The sequence below is a fragment of the Apium graveolens genome, chromosome 5 (assembly GCF_009905375.1).
Source record: "Apium graveolens cultivar Ventura chromosome 5, ASM990537v1, whole genome shotgun sequence".
Lineage (NCBI taxonomy): Eukaryota > Viridiplantae > Streptophyta > Magnoliopsida > Apiales > Apiaceae > Apium > Apium graveolens.
Window position 1 is genome coordinate 7,946,971 of NC_133651.1, and position 13,844 is coordinate 7,960,814.

The 13,844-nt window shown below is 33.3% G+C and overlaps 1 protein-coding gene across 1 annotated transcript; it reads left to right on the forward strand.

Annotated features, from left to right (window-relative positions):
* Positions 1-407: 407 nt before the first annotated feature.
* LOC141661720 (tubby-like protein 8) lies at positions 408-3,693 on the forward strand. Its single transcript, XM_074468720.1, has 5 exons — positions 408-554; positions 650-713; positions 1,402-1,779; positions 2,018-2,132; positions 3,111-3,693. Exons 3-5 carry the CDS (start codon positions 1,637-1,639, stop codon positions 3,162-3,164), a joined length of 312 nt encoding a protein of 103 aa, XP_074324821.1. The 5' UTR covers positions 408-554; positions 650-713; positions 1,402-1,636; the 3' UTR covers positions 3,165-3,693.
* Positions 3,694-13,844: the final 10,151 nt, after the last annotated feature.

The following is a 13,844-nucleotide window of genomic DNA, read 5'->3' on the forward strand; positions in this document are numbered from 1 at the left end:
TTGGAACAAAATAGAAAATAGGGTTGAGTAGAGCTTGAGACCTAAATTTTAAGTCTCTGGCCGCGGATTCAATCGCTTGCCGCTTGCAAAGTATATCGAAGATTCAACCGCTGTTATATATATCAAAGATTTAATCGCTGTTAAGTCTAGTTCGATTTTCTTCTAAAGTATCAAAGATTCCAAGATCCAACATGTATCATTGATTCATTTTTTCATTAAATAATTAGTATTTTGTCTCGGTACTTTGTACTTTGTTGAATTAGAGGCAAGTTTCTTTATTTATATACAGTAATTTGTAATTACTTAATTACTTAATTGGTCTCTGTACTTAATAGTTTATTTTTGATGTTACTTAATTTGTCTCTGTACTTAATACTTTATTGTTGATGTTGAGAAGGGTTCCGATTCTGATTAAGATTTATATGGGCCTGATATTGAGAAAAAAGTCTAAAGCTATTGATGCCAAGAAGGCGATAGAAGAGCTACAGGCAAATGATGAAATGCTGATAAACATTAAGGAACAAGATGATGACTTTAGATTGCTCACACCTCAGGTTATTGTTTTTAACTTGCAAATATTATAATTGGTTGGAGTAGTTTTATTTATTGTTCATTTAGTATATTTTTATCATTTGTTTTTTGAAATTAGGAACTGCAAGAAGAGGCTCGGCAACCTCCTGATCTTCCTGGTCTGTACTGAAACTGGACAACCGGTACTCTCAACTCTGTACTCATTTGTTCTGTACTCTCATAAATTTGCATTTGTGGGCATTGATGTATTACAACAAAAGAAATGCAGGCATCACTAATTATCTATTTTAAACCTATTGTATTATTAATGGAAACCGAATATATTATATCATCTTTTCTGTGTTGTCTGTTTATATGAATAAAAGAAAGTGGTTGTGATAAATGAGCGAGTTGCCTGGTTTGTATTTAGGATACCACCATTCATATGAATTTCATTACAACATTGTGCGTGCAACCAAAACAATTATATATGTGAAATTATTTAAAATTAAGTTCAGCAATTACAGAGTCAAAATGTTGTTGTTAAGCAGAGGTATGTGAAATTATGTATATACATTTTGAGCTTGTCACAATGAAATAGAAAGTTTAATACAAATGCAATGGTGCTGATTGTTAGTCACAAGTTTAATATCAAAGTATAAGTCCTAAATAGCAATCCCCAACAACAATTATATTTTCAGTTATTATGATTTTTACCTTCTAGTCAAATTTTGTTGATGTTTTCACTTGGTCAATAATGTAATTATACCTTATTATACAATTCTTTATTATGAAATATCTGGATCTCGTATTCTAGTCCTCGGTTCTGTCTCAAATTCCATACAATTCCCTTTATGTCAATCCCCTCACAGACCTCAAACATACTCGCAGTTCGAGCGAAGGATGTCATGGAAACCTCGATATCGTGCCTCTCGGAGTTCACATTCGTCGTAATTCTGACAACAAAGAGACTGTTGTCGCACTTAAAAAAGTTGAAAATGTAAAAAATGCTGATAAGGAAAATACGGAATCGAATATCGGGCCAGTAGCCATGGCTAAAATGGTGTCTACCGAGAAGTTTCATAAGAAGCCTACAGCCTTGAAGCCAACTTCACTTTAACTGTGTATGCAAATGAATGAACCTGAATTTATACTTGGATCAGGAAGTATGGAGCCTGCTGATTCGGAGCACTCGAGTTCGTTGAAGATTTCGGATTATTCGGATTCTGAGTCTGCTCCGGCTTCTTCCTGGTCTACTATTCCCAATAGGTTTTTAAATCTTTTTATATGAAGTTATTGATGAATTAATTAAATTTGATTTGTTGTGGAAATGTTAAGTACATTCAAATCTCGCCTAATTTGATTTGTTGTGGAAATGTTGTGGAAATGTTAAGTACATTCATATTCTAACATAATTTTTTTTTGTCATTTATATTTAACCTGGATAAATTAATAAAATTATCTGGTCTGATGCTATTTAAATTGATCATCTATTCCTGTTTTGCAGGACATTGTTGTGCAGGCCTTTGCCAGTGGACATTGGGAGGTGCACTTGTGTGATTGTGAAAGAAAAATGTGTAGAAGGACTACATGGGGACAGTTTGTACACCGTTTACACTAATGTAAGGTTTTCGTGTTTTACGACAACATTTCACTTTCTTGTTTTCTCCAAGTTTAACTCTTATAATAATGTTAATCATATTGGGATGTTATATAGTAATTGAAGTTTCTTAGTTGATTATTCATGTTTGTTAGTGTTGCCTTGGAGTAGGTTTTGCACTATAAATTACATTATAATAGCGTTATAGTGTTGGGTTGTAGTTGCTCTAATTTGTTTCAAGTATTAACAACTAACCATTGTCAATAATTAATATGTCATGCTGCATAATGTTTGTTTCACGTTTGAAATATTTGATTCTTATAATAGTGTAAATTATATTGGGATGTTTGACTTAGTTTTTATATAATAATTAAGGTTTCTTAGTTGATGTTTCGTGTTTGCGACCTGGATTGTAATTTATTAAGCATTAGTAAAACATAACCATTGTCAGTATATTATGCTGCAATATGTTTGTTTTGCCATTTGAATATTTAGATTGTACCTCATAGTAGTTAGAATTGTCTTGCAACACAACTTAGTTTGAGAATTCATTCTCATTCCAACTTTGCTTTCATTCCCAAACACTTCACTAAATTAATGGATGTTTCACTAAGCAGTCACTATTTTATGATTTGTACTCATTTGATCATACTTGTACTAATACCTTGAACAAGTATATTTCGAGGAGATTATAAAAATACTGCCTTATCACTAGGCATTGTGATCTCATAGATAGGAACTGAGAAATGGTTATAATTTGGCACACATGTTGATATTGGAAATCAGAGCAAACAAGTTCATAGTCTGCTGATTATAATTAGGTGAGATAAACATGACCTTAGTGAAATTTGTTTGATATGTCCTGTGATTTGATTCAGTTCACAGTAGTCATTCTATGTAATCAACCATTTAGATGTTGTTTGGGAGCATTTAGAATTACATGTACTCTGACACAATCCTTGAAAAGGTTAGTATTTGACTCTTTAATGGATTATCTCAGGAGGGTCATGGAAGACAATCGAAAACTTGCAGTGGCTCGCCACAAGAGGCATAATGGAAGATCTGAGTTTATAGTTGCTCAATCAACAAAGGGGATTTTAGGTCCTGGTGATGATAGTTTTGTGGGAAGTGTCACTTCCAACCTCATAGGTTCCAAGTATAATATATGGGATCATGTTCGATGTCCATTTTAGTAATATGCTGTTGAAGAGCTGGTTGATTGAAAACTATGGGTTCCAGCCACATGCCGTGTCAGAGCTCAATGAAAAGAGTTTCTGGAAGATGTTTGATACTGGGCTTTATGAGCAGTGTATGAGGAAGTATGGAGCTATTTCATGAGTGTGTACTACAAGTGTAAGAAATGTAGGAAGATTGAGAAAGAGGTTCAGGAAGCCGAGCAAGCCCATCTTGAGAGCGCTTATGCAGAAGTAGACATATCAGTAGATTAATTTTTATGTAGGTTTTCTCGCTAAATCATATGAGATATGTCTCTGCTTTTATCATTTACTATTCATCCAATGTTTGTAGTTCTTGCACATTTTTTGCTATAGTTGCTTAATTACTTACCGGAAATGAAATTAGACTTTGCCAGGGAGTTTTTGTTAACTTTGTGATTGCATTAGACTTTGACATGTTTAGAATTTAAATTGGAAGCCGAACATGGCTGGAAACTGATAAATCAGAATTTGGCTATTCTGGAAATACAATCTTACGACGGTTGTTTGTCACATATTCCGTCGTAAGTTACTAATTTAGATAGATGACCATACCGCCAGTGCTCTTCCTATCTTCTACATCTCCTGCCAGATAGCCGTCTGAGTACCCAATTACAACATTATTCTCTTCATCACTAGTATAAATCAAGCCAAAATCCATCATTCATTTCACATATCGTAAGACACGTTTTGCAGCATTCAAATGCATCACCGTAGGTTTTTCCATAAACCAACTTATAACACCAACAAAATAGGCCAAGTCAGGACTAGTGTAAATCAAGTATCTCAGCCCTCCAATTATGCTTTTAAAATTTGTTGAATCCACCAGTTTGCCTCCTTCATCCTTGTTGATGATCTCTTTAGGATGCATCGAAATTATAGTGGGATTACACTCAAACATTCCAGCTTTGTGAAGTATCTTCTTTGCATGTCCTGCTTTATCCAGACATATGTATCCATCTCCTTGCACCACCTCAATACCAAAGTAATACGTGAGCTTGCCTAAATCGATCATGTCAAAACTCTTTGTCATTTGAGGTTTGAATTCCACAATAGCCTCAACACTTGTACCAGTGACTAGAAGATCATCCACATAAAATCCAACGATTAAAATTTCACTTCGCACATGCCTGGTATACACCGGTTGTTCGTATACACACATTGTAAATCCCAGCCCTTCTAGACACTTATTAAGCTTAGAATACTAGGCCCTTGGAGCCTGTCTTAGTCCGTATAAATCCTTCAATAGCTTATACACGAGATGCTCTTTTCCACATTTCACAAATCCTTCAGGTTGCTTCACATATACTTCCTCCTTAATCTCTCCATTAAGGAATGTTGTTTTGACGTCGAGATGGTGCACCTGCATTGCACATAGCCCTTCGCAATGTGCAAAAAGCTCACGTATTACTAGTAACAGTCGTATTGTCTCGATACTAGTAACAGGTGCAAAAAGCTCATCAAAATCTACACCCTTCCATTGCACATAGCCCTTCGCAATTATTATGGCCTTATACTTTGTAATGTTACCTTCTGCATCTCGTTTGATTTTATATACCCACCTCAGATCAATTGCCTTTCGCCCCTTTGGTAATTTTGTTAACTCTCAGGTTCCATTTCTTTCAACAGCCTCAATTTCAGCTTGCATTGCCTTCCTCCATTCACCCTCTTTAGCAGCTTGCGAGTAATTGACTGGTTCATCTATGCCCATAAGATATAGTTCATCCTCCTCCAGTTCTATTGGTTCAGTAGCAGCATAAATTTCATTAAGTGCTTTGAACTTTATAGGTGGTTCATCAGTCTTAGACCCATACTCTGATATGCTCGAACTTTGACATATACTGTCTTCATCTTCAGGGTCATCACTTGTTTCATGGTCTCCTTACATTGTCACTTCAACATCTATGTGCTGAGTTTGTAAAGTCGACATTACAACAAAATTACCAGTATTAATCTTACCTGCATCTTCAGTTTCACACCAATTCTACACCTTTTTCTCCTCAAAGATCACGTCTCGACTCACGTGTATCTTTCAAGTTTCAGGATCTAGCAGCCTATAGGCCTTTGTACCCGGTTCCTTTACAAGATTCACTACTGGTCTGCTTCTATTGTAAAGCCTTTTCAGATTCACATTCTGCTCCTTCATATATGCCATACATCCAAAGACTCGCAAATGATTTATACTTGGCTTTTCGTTGGATCATGCCTCGTATGGAGTAACACCAGTTACAGCACGGCTTGGAAGTTGATTCAACAAATATGTTAAGTGTCAAACAGCTTCCCCCCACAGATAGTTTGACATCTTCATCTCCTTTAGTAAACTTTGTGACATCTCAATTAGGGTCCTATTACGCCTTTCGACCACGCCATTCAGCTGTGGCGAGTATGAAGCAGAAAAATGGTGAGTGATCCCTGCTTCTTCATAATATCGAGCAAAATCCTTTGAGGTAAATTCCCCATCATTGATTGTTCTAAATGTACCAATCTTTTTCAATGAACTATTTTCGACTAACACACGAAACTTCTTGAAGGCATCAAGAGCATCATTTTTATTTTTCAGAAGATAAGTCCATATTAGTCGACTATAATCATCAATTAGAACAAAACTATATTTATTACCTGCAGGCGTGGTTGGTGAGATTGGGCCACAGAGATCGCCATGCACCAACTCAAGAGGTCTCGTTGTGATGGACTTCGATTGGCTAGGAAAATATGTTCTGCATTGCTATGACATGAGACAGCCAGTGCACACCTCTTTCGGTTGTTTGATGACAGGCATTCCCAACACCATATTAACCATGGACATGAGTTTTATGGCCTTGAAATTAATATGACTGAGACGAGAATGCCACAACCAGCTCTCATCTTCATATCGTGACATCAGACATTGTAAATCCCTGTTATAGATTACAATTTTGTAAAATCTATTTGTTGAACATTTAACTTTCATAAGCAAATTTCCTTCTTGTTCTCTAACCCACAAATAATCTCCTCTAATAGTGATATTGTATCCCACTTCCGTAAGTTGTCCAAGGCTAATAATGTTACTACGTAAGGAGGGAATAAAATATACCTCGTTCAATGTTCTGATTTTTCCATTCTTGCACTTCAAAGAGATGCATTCCTTTCCTTCAATTTGCACAACTGATCCATCCCCAAATTTAACTTGTCCCGCTACACTTTTGTCCAATTTGTCGAACTTGGATAGTTATCCTATCATGTGGTTACTAGCTCCATTATCTAAGTACCACATTTTGGATTCCATTTGGCTTCCAACATCACCTTGACTAAACTTTAGCTTTACCTGTTCTTCATTTATTAAAAATACCTTCTTTTCGTTTTCCCTGAGTTTCGCCAAGAGGAGTGCAGGTTCCTCGTCAGGGATCTGTGCCATGTGAGCCTCTTCCTTTACATCCTTATCACGTTTTGGCTTTCTACCCCTGTTACTTCGCTTAAGCCACTCTTCTCTTGTCAACAGTAACTTGGACTCATATATCTCCCTTTCAATCCATTGTTCCCTGGTTAGAAGGAGTTGATTACCTCTTGTGTCTGTCAATCGCTTCAGACGCTCTTCGTGAGCCTTCAACGACCTCACCGTCTCTTCCAATACCATAGTATCCGGGTTTCCAAATTGCTCTATGGTAGAGGAAATTTGCAAAAACTTGGTGGGCACTGCCCGTAACAGCTTCTTTACCACATAACTTTCAACAATTCCTTTCCAAAAGCTCGTATGTTTGTAACTAATCCGGCCAATTTCATGCTGAAATCATCGATGGTATATGTTTCCTTCATAACCAACGACTCGAATTCAGATTTTAATGTCTGCACCTTTGTAGTCGTGACGCGTTATCAGCTCCTTGACACGTCACTTTGATGGCCTCCCCTGCTTCCTTCGCTCTCTCTTTATCAGCTAGAGTTAACAATATGTCCTCGGGTATAGCCTGGTATATCGCAGCCAAGGCTAACTTATCCTCTTTCTCTTCAACCACAGTTGTTTTCGGATCCTTCGGAGATATTGCATCCCAGACTCAGTGGGCCTGCAGATTAACAAACTTACATAGACTAAATCAAATACAAACGTTAAACAAAGACTTATTAAAAAACTACTCCTATAAACTCTTCAGGCCAGGCCATGACCCAGACATGATATAGCAGCACGACTCAGAAAAATAAATAGACAAAGCAGATAACTTTAAGTTTGAATTAACACGCCAACAACACACACATCAGCGAATTAGAATGGAACTACGGGTGTGAGATACCAAATAGCATATAGGCAACAAGGAGATTAGATGATTTTTCAAAGACCTCTTCATCAAATGAAAAATCAATTATAACAAAAGTACTTAATAGTTACATTAACAAAATTAGATAATTATTTTTCTACCATTGATACATATTTATATTAGAAACTAAAGTATGATAAATCATCACTTAAATATTTGAATTTTGATATACTGATGTATCACGGGTACCCACTCTTATATTCACCAATGAATATAAACATATATGATTAAAACTGATAAACATACAAATCAAAATAATGGCAAAAAGACTTTGCAATCTCATCTCCCATGTGGTTAAGGATGAGATTAGCTCAGGTTTCCAAATTATTGAAATAACTCATTGCATTCACAAATGCTCAATAATATAACTAACCAATAATATAAAAGAAAATTGTATCACTAATTTTCTTCAATTAATATGCATTTCCACTTCTATGAATATAACTGTTAAAAATCTATATAATCTAAGTATTGTTCATGAAACATCATCATTTAAAAAAACTAATTTCAATATAATGATGTACCATGAACATCCTCAAATTATATGGATTTGATAAACTATAACACATTTTTATTTACAAATTTAAATATTTTTACACTATCATTATATGAGAGGTCCTCTTACTATCATTCTATACAAGAATGCATAAAAAAGGACACTCTTTGATTTGTAATTTGTATATGAGGAACATAGATTATGCAGGTATTTATAGTAGAATACGGGGATATGAAAAAATAAGTCAATAACATTGCCATTGATTTCAAAGTATAACGTATGTTTACAGCTGAATAACATCCACTAAATATAAATTCATAAATACTCATTTAATTTATGATATCTGTATACAGCTGGAAAACTACAATTTTTTACATATATTTATATATAATATAGTAGGACTTTTTTGTTGGGCTTTAATTGTCCTTGTTGGTTGGGTGGATCTGCAACGGTGGAGTCCATGTGTTGGACATAGTCAATGTATTCATGGAGTCTTTTTAGGTGTTTATAGTTACGTTTGAATAATGAGTGGTAATAGGAAGTTAGTTGCCATGTTCTTATAGTTTGTATGTAGCTAAGTTATTTCATTAAACTCTAACAAGTTTGATTGAACTGTATTCACTTATTCACAACAATTTTTGTTATGACCATAATATGAAAGACACATTTTTTATTAAGAATATGCAATTTTAATTGATGAGAGGTATTTATATATTTAAAAATAAATTATTTGAATACAATGCACAATGCACAATATAATTTTTTTTAATATTATGTACAATGTAGCTTAACTACAATATAAACCAAACATTTTTAAATATTATGTAATTTTGGATAGTAAGAGATAATATATCCAAAAATCAATTATTTTAGGAGTAACGGGCACATTTTTTTTACAAAAAGGATAAGGACAAATATTAAATAAGTAGTAATATATGAATATGTATATTTATCCATGATATATTTTTAAAGTGAAACAATGATTTTTAGATTATTAACATATATGCATACCCATGATTTGTTGGTGGTTCACCAAAAGGACACATGAGCTATTTTGAAACTGGACTATACAAGTGTCCCTAATGGAAGGGTAAATGACTAATTTTAATTGGCACAATAATATATTATTTTAATCTCTTTAGAAATAAATTGAATATCTTTTAATTCTCAATAAATTAATATCTTCAAGTTTGCAAAGTTGTTTAATTAAAACTTGAATATCTTTTAATTCTCAATAAATTAAGATTTGAATGTTATTTAATCTTATATTTATGAGGGTGAAGGCACAAAATTTAGGTGCATCAACTCACCAATGCCAAATTTTTTAGAGAAGGTGTAGACACATGCCTTGAATAAATGGATGCTCTCTAACATTTTGAAGGCCCATCAATCAGTGATATTATAAATATTTACTTGTCAAGCTTCTTTAGCTTCTTTACCAGCTATATTAAGGTGTGATCAATCATTGATATTATAACTATTTACTTGTCAAGCTTGTTTAGCTTCTTTCCGAGCTAGATTTTAGTAATCATTGCCAATTTATTATTATTTACTTTAAAGATTACCTTCATAAAGCCTTTCATTATTTCTTCTAGAAGCTTTTTTATAAAACTTAACACATAATTAATATAATATATATTTTACTAATTAGAAAATCAAATAAATATATGTGAGTATTAAAGTATGGCCATGTTTTTTAATGGTCATATATAAAGGGAAATGGTGATAACTTATGTAAGATTTTATGATGGCATTGTTGTTTAATCATAGAAACTTTCTTGTGATTGTCCAGAGAATACAGAATAATGATACACGTGTAGTCTTCGAAACATGTTGGATGCATCTATCATCTAAATCAGAGAACTCTAACTTTTAATATTTGTACGTACTGTTGGAGCATGCTACTGAGTACTTGTAAGCGTCCTTGCAAGCATGAGTTTTGTTGGATATGCCTAGGATCATGGAATGCAGATGATCCTAAGGCGTGTAAAGGTTATTAGGAGACTGTGAGGAGAGAAGTTGTTAGACTTAGTGTATCGGCTCAGGAATACATCAAAGATATGCTCAATATTATGAAAGGTGGGCTGTAAATGAAAAGCAGATCTAAGCCAGATAAAAAATAAGAAACTTCAGAAACTCGAAAGTGGAGAAAAAATATTGGTAGCCAGAACACCAAAGCTTTTTTACCGAAGCTTGGTAGCAGATTTTTGAATAAAGACGAGTATTAAAATGGACTTATATTTATGGATATTATATGCCCCGAGAAGCATATACGAAAACAAAGGTATTTGAGTAACTATAAGGTGAGGCTGAGGTGGCTTTAGAAAGGCTCCATGATTACGCAGAGAATAAGCTGCAAAAATACTTTAGGGATGAGGCTAGCTCAGAAAAATTTAGTTAAAAAAATCGTAAGAAGATTATAAATTTAATTAAGGTAACTCGAAGATATTTTTCGAACTTTAGGGATGAGGCTAGATTGTGTACGTATTTATAGTAGAATAGAGGGATATGAAAAAAATAAGTCAATAACATTACCATTGATTTCAAAGTATAACGTATGTTTACAGCTGGAAAACATCCGGGAAATACAAATTTCATAAATACTCATTTAATTTGTGAAATCCGAATACAGGTGGAAAAAATAAAGTACAATTTTTTACATATATTTATATATAATATAGTTGGACTTTTTTGTTATGACAATAATATGAAACACACATTTTTTATTAAATAATATGCAATTTTAATTGATGAGAGGTATTTATATATTTAAAAATAAACTATTTGAATACAATACACAATATACTTATTTTTTAATGTTATGTACAATATAACTTAACAACAATATAAAACAAACATTTTTAAATATTATGTAATTTTGGATAGTAAGAGATAGTATATCCAAAAATAAATTATTTTAGTAGTAAGGGGCACATTTTTTTTACAAAAACGAGAAGGAGAAAATATTAAATAAGTAGTAATATATGAATATGTATATTTATTGATAACATATTTTTAAAGTGAAACAATAATTTTTAGATTATTAAGATATATGCATACTCATGATTTGTTTGTGGTTCACCAAAAGGACATATGGGCTTTTTTGAAACTCGGTAATGGAAGGGTAAATGACTAATTATTAATTGGCTCAATACAATATTATTTTAATCTCTTTAAAAATAAATTGAATAGTCCTCTAAGTTTGCAAAGTTATTTAATTAAAACTAGAATATCTTTTTTTCACAAACAAAATGAAGAATTCATTAGAACATTGAACCCCAGCCGTGACAAACCCCGAACTGTCAAGTACAGCCTCATTGTGAAACAAAAAATGAGCTAACCAAATAGCTGTTTTATTTTCAGATTGTTTAACGCATAGAATATTCAAATTCTTTAATCTAAAAAGTATTACAATGACATCTCGAGTAATCCAACCTACATCAATTCTGAAATTAGTAATAACAGTTGACCTTCACATAAGTATTATCGGTAACCCAATGTTCTGAACTATCAATTGATATTAGAGCAACAAAAGCTCCTAAAATACGAACACTTTTTTGTTGTGAAAGGTGAGCTTTTGCGATATCCACCACCGTCTCAGATCTGATACAAGCCTTACGGATATCAAAAAATATCATATAAATCCTTTTCAGAGCGGCCGAAACCAGCAACAAAAGACAAAATAACATCATAACATAAACCACTAACATCCCAAAAAGATGGGCACGACTAACAACCTTGATAAGAAGGTACTCGACAAGATCTCACCCGAAAACAATTAGAACTTTGTTTTATTGAGAAAATAATAGATAAATAAAGAGGAGATGGGAGAGCGAAGGGGGGCTTGATCGATTGATGATAAAGGTTGAAGAATGGAGAAGTGGTGGCTAGAACTCTAGTTTTGGGGGTCGACTCTCAAAACCCTAATCTTATTTTGCCTAAAAGTATTATGGGTGTAAACTTGAATATCTTTTCATTCTCAATAAATTAAGATTTGAATGTTATTTAATCATATATTTATGAGCGTAAAGCCACAAAATTTAGCCGCATCAAGTCACTAATGCCAAATTTTCACAGAAGTTGTAGACATATGCATCAAATAAATGGATGCTCTTTAACATTTTGAAGGATTAATCAATCAATTATATTATAACTATTTACTTGTCAAGCTTCTTTAGCTTCTTTACAAGCTATATTTTAGGAATCATTGCCAATTTGCCATTATTTACTTTAATGATTAGCCTGATGAAGCCTTTCATTATTTCTTCTAATAGCTTTTTTATACAACTTAACACATAATTAATATATTATATATTTTACTAATTAGAAAATAAAATAAATATATCTGTGTATTATTGTATGGCCAAGTCTTTTAATGGTCATATATACAGGGAAATGGTGATAACTTATGTAAGATTTTATGATGGCATTGTTGTTTAATGATAGAAACCTTCTTGTGATTGTCCAGAGAATACACAAATCAATAATGATACACCTCTAGTCTTCAAAACATGTTGGATGCATCTATCATCGAAATCAAAGAACACGATCTTTTGATGTTTGTAGGTACAGTTGGAGCATGCTACTGAGTACTTATAAGTGTCCTTGCAAGCACGAGTTTTGTTGGATGTGCCTAGGACCATGGAATGCACATGATCCTAAGGCGTGTAATGGTCAGTAGAAGACTGTGAGGAGAGGATAATATGAAGTTGTTAGGCTTAGAGCATCAGCTCATGAATACATCAAGAGATATGCCCATTATTATGGAAGGTCGGCTGTAAATGAAAAGTCAAGAAAGAAAGCATTAGCAGATCTTAGCGAGATATAAAATAAGAAACTTCAAAAACTCGAGAAAAAATATTGTCAGCGAGAACACCTAAGCTTCGTTACAGAATCTTGGGAGCAAATTTTTGAATAAAGGCGAGTGTTAAAATGGACTTATATTTATGGATATTTTATGCCACCAGAAGCATATACAAAAACAAAACTATTTGAGTAACCACAAGGTGAGGCTTAGGTGCCTTTAGAAAGGCTTCATGATTACGCAGAGAATAAGCTGCAAAAAAATACTTTAGGGATGAGGCTAGCTCAGAAGAATTTAAAAAAAAAATCGTAAGGAGATTAAAAATTGAACTAAGGTAACTGGAAGATATTTTTCAAACATTCTCAAAAGATTAGAAAAAGGGCTATCTGAAGTTGATGTTACTCTAGTGAAAGAAAAGCATGTCCAATTGACAATGCATGACAATGTCAATACCGTACTACCCTATATGATTATGACCATAACATGTGCTAAGGGTGCTTGGTGCGTCAAGGGGGTTAAAACAGAGACAACATTCAAAAACTTTGAGGTAAGAGTTTCTTTAAGGCAGCGAGATAAAAAAAATTCTTATTTTTCAAGTCAGCTTAATTTAAGTGATTTAGTAAGTAGTTGCTACAGCTTTGTTTCCAAGTGAACTGGTTTTATTTTTACCTTAAAAATTCATATTACTTAAATTTTGCTTTACTTATGTTAGACAATTCCTATATTTTGATGTTTATTTGATTGGAATATGAATGTAGTAGAATTTCTATGAAGTAATTTTAAGTCTTCTACATCTCATATGAAAGTGGAAAACTACATATAGACTTATAATATTATGTGATAAGCTGGGTAATAAAAAACAAATTAAAATAGTCAGGAAAATGGGGATTTCTGAGAATCGAACTCGGAACCTCTCACTCCCTAAGCGAGAATC